Raw genomic sequence first — 22,360 nt, 5'->3', positions numbered from 1 at the left:
TGAGCCAAGGAGTAAAGAGAAAGAGGACACAACACAAACCTGCCTCAGGGAAGATGGGTTGATTTAGGCCAGTGGTTGGCAAACTCATTAGTCAACAGAGCGGCAAACTGCGGCTCACGAGCCGCATGTGGTTCACGAGCCGCAGTTTGCCGACCATTGATTTAGGCAATTAACACTCCATTCATATTCCACTATTTTGTGCACTAAAAAACATGTAAAATGACTTAGCACAACTGACCTATTCCTGAAAGGAAATCTTTTGCTTCTAACTTTGAGGATAACTGTCAGATTTCTATCAGAACTTCAAATATCCTATTTCTAATAATATAGTTCTCCTTTCTGAGTCTACATTAGCAGAAATGCTCCATTAACTGAAAAACCCAGTAGTATATGAGTGCTTCCTGATTTCCCAGTGAGAGTCAGTGTGGAAGCAAGTTTCTTCACTCCCTTGCAAGTTACAACTTTATTCTTAGAGCTAACGCCACCAAAGGCAAGGGGGGTGGGGGTAGGGGTGGCGGGGGGGGGGGGCGAGGGAGAGGTTAGATTAAAAAAAAAATACCCGCCCTGGCCAGTGTGGCTCACTTGATTGGGTATCATCCTATGCACCGAAAGGTTGCTGGTTTGATTCCAGGTCAGGGCACATGCCTGGGTTGCGGGCTTGATTCCTGGTAGGGGGCGTGCAGGGGGCAGCCAATCAATGTTATGCACCTACATTGCACATTGCATCTATGTTTCTTTCTCTTTCCCTTCCTCTCTCTCTCAAAATCAATAAAGTATATTTTTATATACCCAATTGCCTACATAATAGCATTGGATGACAGAGTTTTCTCTTAAAGCCCTCCTAACAACATATATTTGTCTTTATTCTCACTAATGCATAATGATTTTTTTTTCCTCTAAAGAGATGTATTCACTGAGGGTAGGGGCCATGACCTCTCATCTTTGTATCCCTAACATCTGGTGATAAGGAAACACGAACAAAGGAACAAAGTCATCCCTGAAGGTAATATATTGAACTAGGATAGACAGAGCACAAAACAAGTAGAGTTGAGGGTATTTTCAAGGCAATGATTATCCCGAAGGACAAGCAATCTAATCTGGGAAGCAGGTGGGTAAAGGGCCATGAGAAGGCGGTAGTATCAATGCGTTACAGGCTCCTGTGGGACTGAAGAACTAATTAGGTCCAGGGAAGATTGTTTCTAAGTCCAAGTTCATAAAAAATATTTTTAAAAATATGTTATTTATTTGTTTGTTTATTTATAGAAACATTGATTTGTTGTTCCACTTATTTATGCTTTCATTGGTTGATTCTTTAATGTGCCCTAACCAAAGATCAAGCCTGCACTTGGCTTATTGGTACAATGCTCTAACCCACTGGTCGGCAAACTGCGGCTTGCAAGCCACATACAGCTCGCGAGCCACGGTTTGCCTCTCTGTTGACTAATGAGTTTGCCGACCACTGCTCTAACCAACTGAGCTACCCAGCCAGGACTTATCAACAATCTTTATGCATATATTTTTTTCTGTAATGTAAAGGCCAAGAGGTTGATAAATAGAGTTGGAAACCAAAAGGGAACAAGAATCAATTAGGGGTACAGTTGGGTTTGCATAGACCATGCTTCTTCCTTAGGGGTGCTGGGAACCCACAGATCTTTGCATCAGTTGCAGTCTGGGGAATACTGATATGCTGCTCAAACCCTCCTTCAGGACTGACTGAGGGGCTCCTCCCAGCTGCCAGGACTGCTTAATGGCAGACAGCCCTCAGATGCCAATGCTCTCAATTGTTTTTGCAACTATCTCTCTTGCTCAAGGTCACACCCTCTTCCCAGGGGCAGCCAACACCTAATGACTAATCAACATGAAGGTACAAAGGTCTGGCCATCTCACCTGAAATTTGGACAACTGTGAAGGACTATCCCAAATCCAGAGCTCCCCTTGGGGTTAGCTGCAGCCCCTACTGAGAGGGCTTGCAGCTCTGTTTTCCTCTGCCCAGCCCTACGTCCCTCCTTTCCAATCAACAGTTCTTGACCCTAAGGACACATGATAATAAGATCCCCACATATTAGTCTCCCTCAGTCTGAGAATCTACTTCCCAGGGAACCCAGCCCGCAGATCTGCCCAAGTCCCCCAGGTCATAGTCAGAAAGGGGACTGCCTTTCAACCACTCACCAGACTTGGGGTTGCAGAGCACAGGGGGGCTGCTGCTGAGGGTGGGGCTGCTGCTGAAGTAGCCACTGCTGCCACAGCTGCTCATGCTGCTTCTCCTTACGGCAGACACGATCTTGATCTCCTTGCTGGGGCTGACTGAGGGTGGGAAAACACAAGGTCACTGAGGGTGGTGGTTCCCTAGAGCACGTGGGCTTTCAGCCGCCAGGTACAGAGGCCAGTTACCTGTGCCAGGGAAAGCATTCTGGCTTCAGAGTGAGAAAAGCAAGAATTTGAGTAGCAACTCCGCCATTTACCAACTGCATAACTTGAGGCCATTTCCTTCAGTTCTCCAAGCCTCAATTTACCCAACTATAAAGTGATAATAATACTATATCAAGGATTGGTGCATAAAGTAGATTATATAATGTATGTTGATATACATTAAGTGTTGATATACACTTAACCAATTAACAGTACTGATAAATGCCTCCTGCTTTCATATGAAATCATGAATCACCCAGAGCCATGGAAGAGGAGACTAAAATACACGGCACATATTTAGGCTTTGAAAGTGTATGTGAGACAGAGGCTTCAATGATCTGATATGGCTCTCTCCGCCATGAAGTTGGCTGGCTCTCAAGGGAGAGGAGAGCCAGGTATATATGATGAATGAACGAAGCCATGGAGAGAATGCAGCTTAGTGCCTGGCACATGAGAAGCATAAAATAAAAGCTGTTTTTATGGTAGCCATGGTTACTATATCCTCCTTCTCATCATCATTACTTATTCTGTTGGGCCCATTTAAAAAAAACAGACAAAACTTAGCACTAGTGAGAATGTGAATAGTTATTCTGAATTTACAGAAGACCATGCTGTAGGGCACCCATAAAATGGAGAGAAGAAAAGTCTTTCCTCTTCAAGTTATTGTGAGAATTAAATTATCAATCAAGCTTGACTCACTGACAGGGGCACAGAAAATTCTCAATACAGCTGCACACGTTCTCATCATCACTCCCTATACACAGCCAAGACACCCATGGACGTTTTGCCCTCAGGGTAAGCTCAGAGCATTCAGACCTTAGGCCAACCACAGTCAATGCCAAGTTTTCAGAGGAGCTGATACCCATTTAAGCTCCTCAGCCTCTTACACAGAATGACACATCAGGCTAACCTTTTCTGGATGAATGCAATTATCTTTGAGAACATCAGTCACCATCATTTCTGTTAGGCTTAACTATCAATATGAGACTGTTTGATCTTACATGTAATATCCCAGGCTATTATGCTTTATGAGCTGATGTCTGCTTTCCATAGTGTCACCCTTTCATGATTGATAACCAGTTGCCTTTTAGTTGCATATGCCCTCAGAAGTCTTTATTCATCCTTAAAATATATGGCTTTTCAATGCTGTAATTTAGAACACTGTATAACTAATGATAACAATTGTTTACAAATGAAAAGTAAATAAGGTGTGACAGCTTGAGAGGTGTTCTTTTTTTATTTATTAAATTTATTGGGGTGTTATTGGCCAACATGAACATATAGGTTTCAGGTCTTCAGAGTTCTTCTATAACTCAAATACATAATTTTATAAAACAGAATTCATGATAATCTAATTTGATTCCCCAGGAACAATTTGGTTGTTGTTGTTTTCTTTTGCATACTTCTTGGTTATGAATAAATAAAAATTTGCTAGAGAACAGAATTTCACAAAGGGGAGTTATTACTATATTATTTCTCAAAAGACAAAATCATGTGATTGACTTAACAATGGAACTGGCCTACCTGACATAAAACTGGTAGATTTCCGGTTGTCGTGGCTCTGCTTCCTCAGGCAGAAGGGACTGTCATGCGTTTCCTGGGAAGAGGATTTTTCATTGAGCAGCTCCATGAGTCTTCGCCTCCGCCGGAAGTTCATTCTGAACTGGTAGAGAAGATTGCTGTCCACGAATGGGTGCTTGTTGGATACTGGGGAGAAGAAACAACAGATGAGGACTATCTGACGTCCTGGCCACTGAGTACTTCAGCCAGAAGACTCCAGCCAAAAGGCTTAAAGACAGAATTTAGAGCTTCTGCTCAAGATGGCGGCATAGGTAAATGCAATACTCGCATCCTCCCACAACCATATAAAAAATACAACTAGACTATAGAACAATCTAACTTAAACCTCCTGAAATCTAGCTGAACAGAAGTCCTACAACCAAAGATATAAATAAGACACATAGAGACTGGTAGGAAGGACAGAGATACAAAACGGCCTGGTCCCACACCCACATGTGGTGGATAAAATCATAGCCCACATGGCAGGGGGCACATCTGGAGTACCCAGCTCAGGTGAACAAGAAGTCTGTGCCATGGGACTCTACAGGACAACTACTACATTAGGCCACTTTACCAAGCCCGCGAGATGTAGCAGCTCTATCTAATATGTACATAGAAAGGCTGCCAAATAAGAAAACAAAGAAACTATGAATTTAGCACTGGTTTATTAAATTTTTTTAATTGTAACAGCAGCCTAGGATAAAGATAAACCCAGAGAAGACCCCAGTTAATGGCAGAGGTAGAAATAGGACCACAGTATATAACTCCAGAGTTCAAGTTCCAAACCACTACTCTGCACTCCCTCTATGACAAGTAATTCCTGTGCTTGCTTAGGTTCTCATGGAGAATTGAAATAGCAACAGTCTTTACACTGTAAACTAAATAGACAAGAGCAACATAGCACATTGCTAATATAAGATCTACATTTATGTTAATGCCAAAATAATTATTTGGATATTAAACACTGGGTACATGGTCTCAAAAAGTAGTCCTATTCCACATGCCTGAAGTTATGAAATGTGGGGTTAAGCCTGTTTTTCTGTGTGGTTTTTTCAACTTGATGTTATTTATGCTGTAACAAATTTCATTTCTACTATTTAATAGGTAAAGGCAGTCAGAACTCCTGCATCTTTGAAATAAATCAAGAGGGTTCATTTGTTTATTTGTTTATTTTGCTTGCATTTTCAGCAAGACAGGTCAAAACATGGTTTTATTTTTAGAGATTCTATATGCATTTTGTAACAGCTTTACTAAGATATAATTCACATACCATATAATTCACCCATTTAATATTACAGTTCCATGGCTTTTAGTATATTACCAGAATTGTGCATCCCATCACCACATCAATTTTTATATCTTCATCACCCCCAAAAAGAAACCCCACACTCCTTAGGAGTCACCTCCAATCTACCCATATCCTCTAGTGCTAGGCAACCACACTAACCTACAATCTGTCTCTATAGATTTGAGTATTCTGGGCATTTCATATAAAAAGAATCATACAATATAAGGTTCAGTTTTACTGGCTTCTTTCACTTAGTATAATGTTTACAAAGTTCATCCATGTTCATCCATGTAAAATAATGAATAATATTCCATTGTATGGAGACACCACATTTGTTTACCTGTGCATCAGTTGATGAACATGTTTCCACTTAGTAGTTATGAATAATGCTGCTATTAACACTCATGTACACATTTTTGTGTGAACATACATCATCATTTCCTTTGGGTTTATAGCTCGGAGTAGAATGGGAAGATTATATGATAACTCTATATTTAATGATTTGAGGAACTGCTGGACTCTTCTCCAATTGGGATATCCCATTTTACATTCTCATTTACAGCAGTGTAGGAGATTCCAATTTCTCCACATCCATATGAACGTTTGTCATTGTTCATTTTTTTTATTATACTTATCCTAATGGGTGTGAAGTGGTATCTGACTGTGGTTTTGATTTGCATTTCCTTGATGGTTAATGATGTTGAGCATGTTTTTATACGCTTACTGTCCATTTATATGTCTTCTTTGGAGAACTGTCTATCCAGATTCTTTGTCCATTTTTTAAAATTGGGTTGTCTTTTTAATAATAGATTTTATTTTTTTAATTGCATTTTCAATTACAGTTTACATTCAATATTATTTTGTATTAGTTTCAGGAGTACACCATAGTGATTAGACAATCATATTTCCAGTACCCACCTGGCACTGTACATAGTCATTACAACATTATTGACTATATTCCCTATGCTGTACTCTACATCCCTGTGACTATTGTGTAACTACCAATTTGTACTTCTTAATCCCTCCACCTTTTTCACTTCGTTCCTCAAATCCCTTCCTATCTGGCAACCATCAGTTTGTTTTCTGCATCCATGAGTCTGTTTCTATTTCATATATTCATTTATTTTGTTCTTTAGAGTCCACATATAAGTAAAATCATATGGTATTTGACTTATTTCCTTAGCCTAATAACCTCTAGGTCCATCCTCGCTGTCACAAATGGTAAGATTTAATAGATTATAAATGTTTTAGGTTCATAGCAAAATTGGGCAGAAAGTACAGAGTTCTCATATACTCTCTGCCCCCCTGACACAGCCTCCCCAATCAATTATCAAAAATATTGCAATTAGCTACAACTGATGAACCTACATTGACACATCATTATCATCCAAAGTCCATAGTTTACATTAGGGCTCACCTTTGGTGTGGTACAGTCTATGAATTTAGATAAGTGTAGAATGATACTAGTATATAGCTACCATTATAGTATCAGACAGAATAGTTTCACTGTCCAAAAAATTTTCCATGCTCTACCTATTCATCCCTCCATCCTCCATAACCTTGGCAACCACCAATCTTTTTACTGTCTCCATAGTTTTGTCTTTTCCAGAATCTCATGTAGTTGACATATAGTTATAGAGGCCTTTTCAGATTGGCTTCTTGCACATAGTAATAGGCATTTAAGGTTCCTCCATGTCTTCCCATGGCTGGATAGCTCATTTACTTTCAGCACTGAATAATACACCATTGTATGGATATATCATGATTTATTTAACCATTCACCCTCTGAAGGATACTTGGTTGCTTCCAAGTTTGGGTAAGTATAAATAAAGCTACTATAAACATCCGTGTGCAGACTTTTGTGTGAATATAAGTTTTCAAATCCTCTGGGTAAATATGAAGAAGCATGACTGCTGGATCATATTGTAAGAGTCTGTTTAGTTTCATAAGAAACTGCCAAGCCATCTTCCAACGTGGCTGTATGGCTTTGAAATCCTCCAGCAGTGAATGAGAGCCCCTGCTGCTCCACATCCTCTCCAGCACTTGGCATCGTCTGTGTTCTGCATTCGGGCCATTCTAATAGGTGTATAGTGATCAAATCTTTTTGATTTGCAAGTCCCTAATGACATATGATGTTGAGCATCTTTTCATATATTTGTTTTTCATCTGTATATTTTCTTTGGTGACATGTCTGTTCAAGTCTTTGGCCCATTTTTTAAATCAGGTTGTTCATTTTCTAATTGTTGAGTTTTGAGTTCTTCGTTGTATTTGTTAATAACAGTCCTCTTTCAAATATGTCTTTTGCAAATATTTTCTCCCATTCTGTGGCTTGGCTCCTCATTCTCTTCATGGGTTGTCTTTTTATTAAAAAGTTGTAATAGCTCTTCAAGTATTCTAGATACGAGCCCTTTATTGGGTATATTGTTTCCAAATATTTTCTCCCATTCTGTGAGTTGTCTTTTCACTTTCCTGATGGTACCCTCTGAAGCACAAAGGTTTTTAATTCTGATGATGTCTATTTTTATCTGTCTAAATTTATTTTTTTTTTTTTTGCCACTTGTGCTTTTGGTGTCGTGTCTAAGAAACCATTTTATATGCACTTAAAAATAACAATTTTTAAAACAGTCCTTTATATAAACATGAAGAAAAGTGTACTTTATCTGAACTGGCAAAATGGTAACACTTTGTAAATATAGATGCATGCCTGAATGTCTTATGTATATTATTTATTTAGAGCTTAATTGTGTAAGATAAATAAAAATTGGGATGAAGGAATTTATTAGCACCTTTAAATCCAGTTGCAGTTTGTAAAATAGCTTAGTTTTCTAATAAAAATAAAAAAGTTTTACATGTTCATTTTTAAAAACTGAAAAAATATAGAAAAGCTCCCCTGTTTTGAATAAAATAGAATTATCTGTCTTTCTATCTACCTACCTAATTATGTTGAGCAAAAAAACAGGGCTGGCAAATACCAAACTCGATGGAGAGGAACATTCTCCACCCTTTTCCAGCATTTAAATATTGATGCATTCTTACCATTTATAGTAAGAATACCTAGAGGCTAATAATGTAAAAAAAAAAAAATCATCATTACTCAAAGAGGTAGGAATACTAAGAAAAGTTACATAACCAATTCTTGCTCTAGATAAGCTTAAAGTCTAGCAGAAAATAAAACATGCTCATGTGTAACTGTAGTACAAGATAGAAATTTCAAGTGTCCTAAGGAAATTTTACATAAGTGCTATGGAAATTCACCTATGTGTGAAACAAGATTCATTAAAAATTGTCACACATATAAGAAGCTTGTTTGGGAGCCTCAAAGAAAAACCCAAATCAACAATCAACTCCAAAGAATGAAAAAGTAAAAGTTCGACGTAACGTAACAAAGAACCTTAAAAGATTCCTTCTGGTAGAAATTATGGCTCAGCCTCCTGTGTCTTACAGATTAACACAGTGAAAGTCTTGAATAATTTTTTTTAAAGATGTACTGTGATCCTCCATTAATGAGCCTTTAGATAGCTTTCAGTATTTTTTTTTGCATCATAAAGATCATTTCATTTTTAAAATATTCCAATAAATATCTTATAATTCCTTTTTTTTTTTTTGCAAAAAAAAAACAAAAACAAAATGGTAAAGACAGTGAGACAATATGCCCAATTAGTTAGTGGAAGAGACACTGTTAGCACCCAGCTCTCAACACCAAATCAAATGTTCTTTTCATTACCCTGAGACACGACCCAGGTGGTCACATGTAGTTTCATCTTGGTTTCTGTGACAGGTGCTCTGTCATCTTAGCCCACCAATGTCTAATGAAAGTCCAATGTCCACTCACTGCCTTCTCTAGCCCATTCTCCTGAGCTTTAGTCATAATAATGAAGTAAGCAGCTCACTATTTACCACTGTATTAAGCACTTTATAAACATTATATTATCTGCACAATAACTTGGTAGCATGGTATTACTGTTATTTTCATTTTACAGTGCAATAATTAAGACTTAAGTTAGTTTGCCAAAACCGGTTTGGCTCAGTGGATAGAGCGTCGGCCTGCGGACTGAAGGGTCCCGGGTTCGATTCCGGTCAAGGGCATGTACCTTGGTTGCGGGCACATCCCCAGTGGGAGGTGTGCAGGAGGCAGCTGATCGATGTTTCTCTCTCATCGATGTTTCTAGCTCTCTATCCCTCTCCCTTCCTCTCTGTAAAATATCAATAAAATATATTAAAAAAAAAAAAAAAAAAAAGAGGCCTCTCCCTGCCACGGGGTGAGGAATGGCTTCTGTAAAAAAAAAAAAAAAAAAGACTTAAGTTAGTTTGGTAACTTGCCCAAGGCCACACAGCTTAGACTTCTGAACTCAAAGCAATATATTTACCCAGAAACATAGGCCACAAGAGAATGAATTAAGACTGTAAAGTTAGAGTAAAATGTTATCAAACACTCCCAGATTCATCATAGAATTTACCTTTATTTTCTTTCTGTCACCCACACACTTTGCAATGGGCAATCTTCTTGGGACACCATATTGTAGGTAATATGGGAGGTTGTGGGGGGGGGGGGGCGTTGATGATAGGGGAGCACATCTCTTTCCCCAAATAGGTCACTTGGGAGCCCAGACTCTATCTTAATCATTCTGGCAACTCAGATCCTAGACTACTATGTGTTTGGCTGAGGTGCTCAGTAAATGGCCAGGAGGGAATCGTCATGGTGGGTAGCCAGAGGAATGAGCGGCATGTCCAGAATACAGTGAACTGTGGACTATTTAGTTGCTAGTCTATATAGCAGTTCCCCCAAACCAATCTGTAGGCTGATGATATGTCATGAAGCGTTTGGTGGGGCATGAGAAATTAGCACATTAAGAATAATGCATTTAGTTTTTTTTCTATAACTAAGCATATTCCATTTAAAGACTTTCTTCTGAAATGATATCATCACAACTTTGTTTGTTGTTCATTCATTCATCCATCTATTCAACTAATACTTATTGAGTTAGTTGGACCACATGCCAGGTACTTTTCTTGTTCAGTATTTTATGAAATGATGGTAAAAACAGATAGAAGGGTTGTTGTTTTTTAAGTACTCATTCTTGGCAATAATTTTTGTACTGTGTAATTCAAAATTCTATAAACCACTAGGAAGATAATCTAATACAACCCTTCAAGTGTCATATTAACTCCTTTATCAATAATGCTGATTTAGCAGCCTCCTTCGGTATTTCACAAACTATTTCCCTTCTAAGTCTACACCAGCAAATGCAATCTAGGATTGTGACTGTATTTATCACCCACATTTGCTAATGAATAATTCTTCTGATTACATGAATATTAGAGTCTCAGAAATGTAGGTCCCTATTAAGAGAGTACCATATTTAACCTAATGATCCATATGGTGTTTGATAGGTTTTAAATGGTGGTAAGCTATTCACTTTGGCTAAATGAATAATGTTGGCCACAAAGATAAATACACTTAATTCATTGGTAGTTCTGTATGTTCACAGGAAGTAATACATTCTTGGATTCAGGGGATAATGAGTGCACCCTGGACCAAAGATAAGCCAATTACATTTTGATATGATCTCTACAAATAATGGCTTGTTGTGGATAGTCAAGGTTGTACATAAATTTACCACATCACTACATTCAATAATACTATAAAAATTTTCTATATAAGTTTTTATTGCTAGTAACCATTGCTGGGTTTATTGTGATTTTCTTAAAAAGTTGAGTCAGGCAACAGTATCTTAAATTATCGCCTGAAAATACATAGCTCTGTATACATTTATTGACATCTACTGTTTTCTCTTTGTACTTTAAATTGCACAAAACATTAACTCTGGTATAAATAAATCCAGAAAAGCACTCTGAATCCAAACTCCATAACAGATAAAAGGGCTTTAAAAATATTTTTAATTGAAGTAGAAATCTGTCTACTAATTTAACCTCTTCAGGCTTTAGCTACCCACCTAAAGCCTGAAGAGGTTTCATTCATACCCTTTCTCCATTCTCTGCCTCCCCAGCTCTCTATCCCTGACAGCTAACAGAGTAAACATACCATTTGAGATAAGATACCAGAATTAAATTTAAATAGTCCTTATTCATCACATTCTCTCCACAATAGTGTATTTAACCTTAACTTGTGACCAAATCAGAGAAAACAAGGACTGTAAGACACTACACTATACTTGTTAAGCAAACTGTCAAGCAGACTATTAAAACTGAATAATTTGTATCTTCATGTCAGATGATAGTACACTTATGGTGGTGATTACTTCGTTAGGGATATATATTTTGAATAACTGTGTCATATACCTGAAACTAATATAATATTGTATATTAACTATATTTTCATAAAAAATAAAATTACATTTTAGAAGTAAAACAAATTATAGCTTTATTATTTTATAACCTCTGTTGTTTTTACTGTTATCATCTACTGATAATAGACTGCCATTTGGTTTATGGGAATTCAATTTTATACTTAGTGCCGCACTTCAGTTTTCAAGGATTTATCTAGATTTTGGTGCCCAGGCCAGAGCCACACTCTGTGAAACAAAGGGCTCCAGGTGTCCACCCTCCCGCTGCTGCTGCTGCTGCTGCTGCTGCTGCTGCGTGATTAGGACAGGTGGTCAAGTTCTCTCTGAATAGAGAAGTGACAATTGCCCACATCACTTGCATTGTTTTCAATGAATTATTTTGTTTTTAAAAACGTCCTTTTCTCCCCTTTCTCATTAAAAGCTTGATGACACCAACATTATAACCCTAGGTATAACATAGATCACTGTAATTACAAAAGTTGAAAGAGTACAGGGAGATATCCTCTTATAGCATCAATCAATCACACTTAACGCCCATTCCGTTATTCAATAATCTGAACACCTACTAAGTGCACATGACTCAACTATCTATCCTAGCAGGATTGGAATGTGACACTTTCATTTGCTCATCCTTTCAGGTTCATCAATACCCATGTCTGCTAAAAGAGACTTTATTTCATACAAGAACAAACCAATTAGATTGGGACTTTATTGAAAACTTTCTTATGCCAAATAACTGTTATAAAATAATACTACCCAATGGAAAGCAAAGTTTCTAGCCTTAGACCACTTCAGTCTGATCCCATTTCTGCCACTTTTACTAGTTGTTATTTGGGCAAATTACTAACCATTTTAAGCCTCACTTTTTTTCGCTCTCTTTTTTTTTGGTATAGTTTTGCTGTGGATGGCATAATTTATTGAAGAGATTCTAAATGGCATCTGACATAAACAGTATTCTTCTTAGGCTCCTAAAAATTGACTTCACCCTTTGGCCATTTAAGTTCCTGCACAGAACCTATTTCTTCTGTTGTTGTATTTTTTTTTCTGCCCTTCTTCCAAAGAACACTTTGTCCATCTCCCATGAGTATTTCTGTCACCTCTTCAGTCGTGAAAAATACGAAATTTTAACCAGATATCCAAGTCTGGCAAGTATCCCACTAGAAGATATTTAAACCTCAGAAGTCAAAAGAAAGCAAGAACTAAAGGAATGAGTTAGACAGAAGAAGTTTTAGAAAGTAACTACATTAAGAAAACCAAAGACTTTTTTTACATAGCCATAAATTACATATGTAGAGTCTCAAGAAATAAACAATGGCTAAAAGGCATATCATTTATATTTCAAAGAGAGAAAAGAGTTGATTCTTTCTACACTTCAACATGGGCATTCTCCACACTAAATACAAAAATCTTTTGCTGCATCGTCAACTTGGTCTTAGTAAAACACAGAAAAAATAACCTAAGCTCTGGGGGTGGGGAGGGATTAAAGAGAAGGAAATAAAAATTAAGGAGAACAGTAATTGTTGTCTCTAAATTTTGCTAGCTCCAATTCTTCACTTCTCAGATCTCAATGCTAAACAGGACCTTTATATTGTAGTAAATGTTGTGACATATATAATTTAACAAATTTCAGTCTTTGTTCCTTGAGAATTTTAATCTCTAAACAGGATAACATAAGTAAGAAGAGATAATGTTCAAAGCTGGCATTTAATATCTAATATTCTAGTTGAACTCTTATTATCAGCTATAATTGAAAACTGACAAATTTTGTACTCATCCAATTTCTAATTTTCTGGGACTTTCCAAGCCTTCTCTGTTGCATTGGGAGAATTCTCTAGGGGCTTGTCTTGCTATTAAATGAGACATAATGTAGGAGGAAAAACAGACATAGCCTGAAAGCTGAAGAATGTAAATATAAAAGGATCTTATTGTTTAGGAAAATAGGGGCTCTAGAAGCACTACACTCCCAATGTTGTTGATATTTGGTAAAAGAAACCAGATCCTTATTCACTGTGTGCCTTTACTTTTCAGAAAGCATGAGGGAAATGTCATAGAACCTACCAAAATAATAAAGTGATACAGCTCAGATATCTTCTTCTTGTTGTGGATAATGTAGCTACATTTTTCTCTTAAAAATTATTAGGGTGATTTTTAGCAAACACAAAGACATTTTTAAGCTGATTATCTAAAAGGGAGGAAATTGGCTTCGGTTCGACTCACACTTATAATCCAAGGATTAAAACTTATCATCTTGAGCCCTACAAGCTTAGCTGAATATAAAAGACATTTTAGGCTACTTATCTAGTTGGAGGGAGGAAGGTCACATACTTTCATCCATCCTTGAAATGTTTTCTGGCAAATGACATAACACTGCGGGCATCACGAGACAAGTGGACTGAATCCAACAGTGTGATAAGGCTGGGTGGGGGTTGGGGGTAGAGAAAGTTCAGACATCAGCAGTTCCTTAGACAGCACATCACGAAAACTTTAAAAAAAGTGGTCTCGGATTTGGGAAGCACATAAACAATTTAGTAGAGTAAAAGGAGGGCTGAAACAGGGGAACAAGGATAATCACTATTATAATGAGGAAGAAGAAAAGTCATCAAGGATGAGGCTGATGGGGTCATGACTACAACTGCAAAGCACTGTCAAGAAGCCATGTGAAAATGGAGGTAGAGATGGGAGTTATGCAACTCCAAGCCAAAAAACATTAAGGGTTGCAGGCAGCCACAAGAAGCTAAGAAAAAGGCATGGAATTGATTGCCCCTCAGAGCTTCCAGAGGGAACCAACTCTGCTAACATCATGATTTTGGTACTCTAATCTCCAGAACTATACAAGAAAAAAATTTCTGTTGTTTTAAGCCACCCAATTTATGAAATTTGTTACAATGGCCTTAAGAAACTAAAACTTTAGCTGTGTGACTTTGGGTTAACTAATCCTCTATACCTTAGTTTCTACCTCTGTAAAATGGAGAGAATAATATTACCTATTTATGGTGTTATTGTGAAGTTCAATGAGATAATACATGTAAAATACTTTTCACAAATTTGGCATACAGCAAGAGCTCAATAAATGTTAGCAATTATTATTAAGGTTAAAAAAGAAAGCTAAAACATCTTCAAGGTCACCTTAGAGAAAAGATCCTCACTAGCTGCCATGATTCACACCTTAACATCACCACATTCCACAGCAGCAGAGGTGGGTGTGGGTCACCACCTCACCCAGAGAACAGTGGTGGTTGAAGGATCATTCTGGGCCACCAAGGATGTCACTCCAAGCTGCCACTTGCTTCACTGCCTCTTGCTTTCTTTCTTATCTCCTCTTGATCCCTGTAACTCCTCCTAACACTTAAGACCTATAGGCATTACTTACTAGTGAGAGTACCAACAAACTCCCAGGATAAAGAGGTGTCAGACCTAGTCCTCCAACTTAGTGTTTCTAAAAGGCCAATAATGCAGTGAAAATGCTGCAACTTCCCTGCCAACAACATAAAAGTGATTTGGTGTTTTACCCGTCCAGGAATGATGTGCACTCCTTGGCCTCCCTGCTCCTGCTAGATCAGAGTTTCTAAAGAGTTCAAGTCTTGGCTACCATTTAGTATGCTGCATATGAAAAAAACCATCAAGACTAAACAACACTAATATTATGCTTTTGAATCCTGCATTGGGTGGAAAACATGAATTGAGAATTAACTACAACAGAAGATTAAAACTTTTTAAAAGAAAATCTGAGCCCTGGCCAGTATTGCTCAGTGGATAGAGTATCGGCCCACGTACTGAAGGGTCTTGGGTTCGATTCTCAGTAAAGGGCATGTACTTAGGTTGCAGGTTCATTCCCCGCCCTCGTTATGCACATGCAGGAGGCAACCCATCGCTCTGATCGATGTGTCTCTCTCACATGGATTGTTTCTCTTTCTTTCTATCTCTTTCCCTCTCCCTCCCTCCCTTCCACTCTATCTCAAAAAAAAAAAAAAATCAATGGGAAAAATATCCTCGGGTGAGGATTAACACACACACACACACACACACACACACACACACACACACACACACACAGGAAATCTGAGCTGCACTTAAGGCCATAACCACCCATCTCAAACCATCCTAAAGGGATGCAGAGGTTGAAAGAGCCCAGTTTCCTAAATCAACTAAAGTCCTTGATTCAAGAACATTAAGCAATTGTGTTTAAGTGCCTATGCCACTTAAGGACAGGGCTTGGGACTAAACTCTTCAAAAGGTAAAGACAACAGTGAGTCAGAGAACTAAAATAATTACTTCCTGAGCACTGACAACATTAAGAAGAGGATATGAAAGCAGGAAATTATTTTTAAGGTATAAAGAAAGTCCTATTAACTGACATTACTAAACACTTTACATTCAGAAAGTTAGAACCTAATTACATGTATTTAATTGATTGAAGAGAGTAGACAGGATGAGGAAAAGAGGAAAAAGTAACTTCAGTAAAGATAGCAGGTAGGGATGTAAAGTACAGCATAGGGAATATAATCAATAATATTGTAATAACTGTGTATGGTGTCAGCTGGGTAGTAGACTTATTGGGGTGATCACTTTGTAAATTATATAAATGTCTAATCAATGCGTTGTACACCTGAAACTAATATAATATTGCATGTCAAATGTAACTGAAAAATACAAATATTCTGTTTTTAAAAAGATAGCAGGAAGAAAATCAAAACACGACATGATTACACAGTTTAGAATATAAAAGTAATAAACAGTAGGAAGGTCAGATTATATTTTATTCTTCTCTGTACATCATTAAATAACAGCTGGGTGCATGCCAAAGACTAGACTCTTTGTGATTAGTGATGAAATTCAGAACAAAGGGCATGATTCTGCAGAGATGGGACTGTTTTTCAGAGACTAGCTCAGAATGGAAGTGCAGAGAGTTCTAAAAACAAACTTACGTTGTCTGGCAAATGAAATACCTCAGATACATAATTCAAGTAAAGAAATCTGCCCTAGCTGGTTTGGCTCAGTGGATAGAGTGTCAGCCCCTGGACTGAAGGATCCCAGGTTCGATCGCAGTCAAGGGCACATGCCTGGGTGGCGGGCTCGATCCCCAGTGCGGGGCGTGCAGGAGAGAGCCAATCAATGATTCTCTCTCATCACTGATGTTTCTATCTCTCCCTGTTCCTTACTCTCTGAAATCAATAAAAATATATTTTAAAAAAAGAAATCTGTGACTCTATTCTAGATCTTTTGGAGTTGTTGGCATGAATCCAAGGGCCTAATTAAAGCACTTCAGTGTTGGTTTATATAACAAGCATATAGTCAGCATAGAGCATGTATAAGCTACTGTTTAAGACCAATAATGGGTGAGTTCATCCAACTTATATTAAGCTCTAGCCACCACAGCTATCGGATGATGAGGATGTTGATGGCAATAATGTAAATAATAATCAGCTACCATTTATTGAGAGATACTTTGTGCCAGGCCCTGTGCTAAGCACACTGCATGATTATATCATTTAGTTCTCATAGCAATGCAATGAGAGAGCTATCACAATTATTCCCATTTTACAGATGAGAAACTAGGGATTACACAGGATAAACTTGCCCAAGGTCCCAAAGTCATTAACTGAAAGATCCAAGACAGAAATACTGACAAATTAACTCTGGAATCCCATCCCTTAATTGCCTCAGTAGACTGTCTCCCATCCAAAGATGTAATAATGCCAAATGTGGAGGCAGATGAGCGTACAAACACAGGAAAATAGAGTCTGCTTTTCCCTCGTTTATGACTGTCTCCACCTTACAGAAGGCGATTTGGCTGGGCATGTTTTCTACAAAACTCTTCACCAGGGCGAAATATTTATTGCGGTGGAACTGCTTATTACAAGGACATAGCGATAACACAGCAAACACCACTCTGGCCTCCGATGGCCCTGGTGGAACGCCAGCTTCACTCTTTACTAAGTTACCTAACTGCCCTGAACTTCAATTTAACTCATTGTAAAACGAATGAAGGAACAAGGCAACAACATAGAGCCCATGAGAATTTCTGGTTCACAGAGACACTCATTTAAGGTTAGCCATATATGGGCTTCCAGTCAAGGGCCCAGAGTGTCCATGCCAGAAGGATGCCTTTCCAAAATACATGCCTTTACAGACTATGTCAGGGAAGGTTCTGGAAGCAACTCTAGGTGGTCTGGTGAGGGGAAGGAGGCATTCTACCCAAAGTAGATAAATTCAGCAGGGCTAACAACTCAGAGAGAGACATCCAATGTGATGCTGGGGTATTGGAGTAAAAGGCTACCCAGGAACCACTGGGTGTGAAAGCCCACTAAAGGCTCATTCCAGGATGTGTACTGTACCCAGAAAGGTTATCACATTAACATGTTGGTGCTTTTACTGCACAGTAATTTATCAGGAGTTCCTTAGGAAGTGAAGCAACTAGACCCTCAAAGGAGAAAGAAGCAGACATTCAGAAATATTATTTACTGGTGTACGAATTCGTGCATGGGTGGGGTCCCTCGGCCTGGCTGGCAATCAGGGATGATGCGGGGGATGGTGGATGACTGGCCAAGGGGAGGGGCCGTGGGAGGTTGGCCAGCCGGCCCCCAATTAAGGCCAACGGGGGGATTGGCCGGCTGGGGGGAGGGACCGCAGAAGGTTTGCCGGCCCCAGGAGGTTGGCTGTGGAAGCACACTAACCATCAGGGGGCAGCTCCTCCATTGAGTGTCTGCCCCCTGGTGGTCAGTGTGCATCATAGCAACTGGTCAACTGGTCGTTCAGTCATTTAGGCTTTTATATATAGTATATATGTACTAACCTTCTTTAAACCAAAAATGAAAATAGAAAATATAGGAAAAATCTCACTCCCCCCCCCACCTTTTTTTTTCAGTGAGCTTTCTATTTTTGGAATAATTTCAGATTTATAGAAAAGCTGCAAAGATAGTATAGACAATTCCCATGGACCCTTCACCCAGCACCCCCTAATGTTAATATAAGCATGGTCAAAACTAAGACATTCACATTACTACACCTGCCTATTTTAAATCTAGCTTAGAGGTACCAGGAACTCAGTGTGTGTAGGAAGAAAACTGTTCCTTAGAAGCTCATGTTTCATAGGGAAGGCCACTAAGTTACTTAATAAAAGACATTTGTCCTTGTGGCCAACAAGGCAACTGCTTGTCCAGACCCACTTTCCCTTTCTTCCTCCATTAAATGTGTTCAGAGAAGCAGAGTACTTGCCAAAGAGTATCTGATTCACTGACTGCCTTCCAGCAAGGGATGCCCATGAGACATAGCTCTGGCCCATGCCATGTAGGTGGGAATCCCCGGAGGACAACCCTTCCTAGATAAAAAGCAAAGTCTTGTTAAGTGATGCCCTTTACCCTTTACCTCTTTGTCATTCCATCTTCTTTCTGCCCTAAGCTCAGCCAGGAGGCACACTCAGAACTCAAAGTTCACAAAGAATAGCAGGACAGAGAGATGGATGGAGCCCACGCCCACCTCACTGTCAGCCCAGGATTCCCCACAGTAGTCATTACAGTCATTACTACGCTTTCTGTTATTTGTAGCAAAACACAATCCTGACACTGTTCCAAACTCAGGTCTAGAGATAGGAAATCAAAGGTTTAAAAGACAAGGGTCAACCTTCTATTCATTTGCAGCCCACACCTTGTTACAAAAATATGCTTGACTCAGAGGTCAAGAATGATTAGGCTGAAAGTACTGCGGGGAGAATATGCCTTCCAGCAAATCAGCTCTTTTTCCCCATGACAGAACTGGTTCTGGACTGTCACTGGGCCTCACTTTCCTACCTGTGGAAAAGAAATTACAGTAACTTCTTTTATCCAAATAGGTAAAATGAACCAACATATGGGGACCCATAGCTCTCTGGCAGACAGTGTCGCAATCATGCCAATGCACCATGAATAACATCCATCTGCTGCCAGCACAAATCCAAAGGATCCCACAGGGAAGACCAGGACATTATTGCTCCTGAATTTGGGGCAATGTACTAATCAGTGGTCGGTAAACCACGGCTCATGAGCCACATGCGGCTCTTTGGCCCCTTGAGTGTGGCTCTTCCACAAAATACCACGGCCTGGGTGAGTCTATTTTGAAGAAGTGGCGTTAGAAGAAGTTTAAGTTTAAAAAATTTGGCTCTCAAAAGAAATTTCAATCGTTGTACTGTTGATATTTGGCTCTGTTGACTAATGAGTTTGCCGACCACTGTACTAAGTAACTACTTCCTGGGCAAAAGAATAGCCAATGATAGCAGTCAGCTATTTCTGACTTATGAAAATATTTTAAAAATCAAAGGAAATATTTTAAAAATCAGAAGAGAAAGAAGACATGACTGTGAAATCACTGGGGAAGGGAGAACTGTCACCATTCCGGACATGTGTGTGGCTAGCACCCAGCTTTATTGGGGTCTCCAACTGGCACCGGAAAATATGCTAATAAGGTGCTTCCTCCATAAACTTTCAGGAATCTTGGCCACAGGGGAACAAAGATTTCTGAGATAAGAGACTGAGAAATGAAATACAGCAGGACCTGGTGGGCACATCAGCTAAGAGAAACTGAGTTAAAGAGAGCAGAGAAGAATCTAGAGCCAGAAGTGGCTGGTGGGAGAATTGCGAGAGGAAGAACCAAGAAAGACAGCAGCTCAGCAAGGGTGAAATGGCTGCGAAAATAATCATTGTAACTGCCCAAGGAGAGCCTGGAGCCAAGACAGGAATTCAGGGCCAAACTTCCCAGCTTCCAAGTGGGAAGGGGCCAATGCAAGGGGCTCACTCAAGAATGACACAAGGTCAGAGCTAGGAAGAAACTCCTGTGATAGGAAACAGAATGGAGATGTTTCATTTCTTAAAGGAGAGTTTCTTAACTTTTTGTCCCACTTTCCAGTCCCACCCTGTGTGCTATGGTCAAGCTCACACCCATAAATAACCAGAATTGACACCACCGCAGTATTTCTCAACCAGGAGGAGAAAGGGAAAGGCATGTCAGAATCAGCAGTCTGAACTGTCCATTCCACCTGATATGTTCTAATGAACCTGAGACCCTGGCCTCTATGTCCCACTAAAAATGACCACTGAAATCCCACTGAGTCCTCACATGACCACATAAGGCCAAACTTGGCACTTAAGACATGATTGTAGCCCGGCTGCCATGGTTCAGTGGTTAAGCATTGACCTATGGACCTGGAGGTCACAGTTCGGTTCCCTGTCATGGCACATGCCTGGGTTGTGGGCTTGATCCCCAGTGTGGGGCATGCAGGAGGCAGCCAATCAGTGATTCTCTCTCATCATTGATGCTTCTATCTCTCTCTCCCTCTCCCTTCCTCTCTGAAATCAATAAAAATATATTTTTTAAAAAAGACACAATTGCATACCTTAGATACACTTCAACCGCATGGATTGTGGGCTTGTGTTTTAAGACTTCCCCATACTGTTGTAAAAACTTAGCGTGTGGGCAAACTGAGGATGACGTCCAACAGGGGACACTGAGTGACAAGCTGTCGGTGTGAAGCAGGAGTGGGTAGGAGCCCAGGCTTCACAGACACACACGGACTGTATCTATTAGATCAGTTTCTGTACATGTGCAAAGAGTTATAGGATGTCAAGTAAGAAGAGAAATATTGACACTGTTCACAAAAGACCTTTGTTCTCTGTGCATAACACTTCTTTCTCTTGGCAGACTACATCAGATAAGGCATCTCTCATTCCCTTCACACTTTCTATAAGGTAAAGCTTGGTGCAGCTACAGACCTGTTTTACGTTAACCAAAATCAACACCATACTGTATGCCAACATGGGAGCCCTTGACTAACAAGCAACCTTGTTCCCTTATGTTTACATTGCAACAGCTTTCTGGCTGTGTGCATTTGCCTTGCTGCTTTGGATTCAACTATAACAAAAAGTAAAACAGAGCCAAACCATATCCGAGGGAAAGTGGGGAAAGTCCCAGAAATTCTAAATTGAGAAAGTGTATATATATGTATATATGTATATATGTGTGTGTGTGTGTGTGTGTGTATATATATACACATATATACATATATATACATATATATACATATATATGTGTATATTTATATATACACACACACACACACACACACACACACACACACACATAGATTAAGGCTGCTGACATAAGATTGTGCTCAAAACATCATTGAAGATAGATTAAGAGAATATATTCTACCCTGTCTTAATTTTTTTTTCTATTCAGAGTCTAACATGGGAGCTAAGAATGATTATGCTAGTTGCAAAAGCCTCAACATTGTCATCTAAAACAGGGGTAACAATACCAAGTGCACCAATTTGGGAGGATGACTAAATAAACTAACAGCAGTTAAAAAAAAAAAAGTCTGTCATCTGTCTGTTGTTTTAGTCTGCTAAGCACTCATTTCTCTGTTGTAACAGAATTTCCTCCACATATATATACTAGAAGCCCAATGCATGAAGATTTGTGCAAAAATGGGCCTTCCTTTCCCTGGCTGCTGGCACCACCTTTCCGCTCCGGCCCTGCCTTCCCATGGTGCCCAGAGGCCCAGAGTGGCTGGGGTGGTGTGGAATGCCTGCGTCATCACTATGGCGATGACACAAGCGTCCCGCCCCGCCCTGCCCCCTGCCAATCTGTGCCTATGTATACAAATTAACCCCCATCTTTGTTGGGTTAATTTGCATACTCACTCCTGATTGGCTGGTGGGGCATTGCAAAGGTACGGTCAATTTGCATCTTTCTCTTTTATTAGCGTAAATATATATACATATACATACACACACACACACACACACACACACACACACACATATATATG

At 39.3% G+C, this 22,360-nt stretch overlaps 1 protein-coding gene across 2 annotated transcripts in view; it reads right to left on the bottom strand.

The window, feature by feature from the left end:
• DEPTOR (DEP domain containing MTOR interacting protein) overlaps positions 1–22,360 on the bottom strand; it is a 148,463-nt gene that overhangs the window by 42,781 nt on the left and 83,322 nt on the right. For both annotated transcript variants that reach the window (XM_080647262.1, XM_080647261.1), the window contains exons 5-6: positions 3,934–4,116; positions 2,170–2,304 (exon numbers count right to left, since the gene is read on the bottom strand). In XM_080647262.1, coding sequence (XP_080503388.1) covers positions 2,170–2,304; positions 3,934–4,116 — 318 coding nt within the window. The remainder of the gene's footprint in view (positions 1–2,169; positions 2,305–3,933; positions 4,117–22,360) is intronic.

The sequence above is a fragment of the Plecotus auritus genome, assembly GCF_963455305.1.
Source record: "Plecotus auritus genome assembly, chromosome: 11".
Classification (NCBI taxonomy): Eukaryota; Metazoa; Chordata; class Mammalia; order Chiroptera; family Vespertilionidae; genus Plecotus; species Plecotus auritus.
This window is presented reverse-complemented; position numbering and strand designations above follow the sequence as displayed.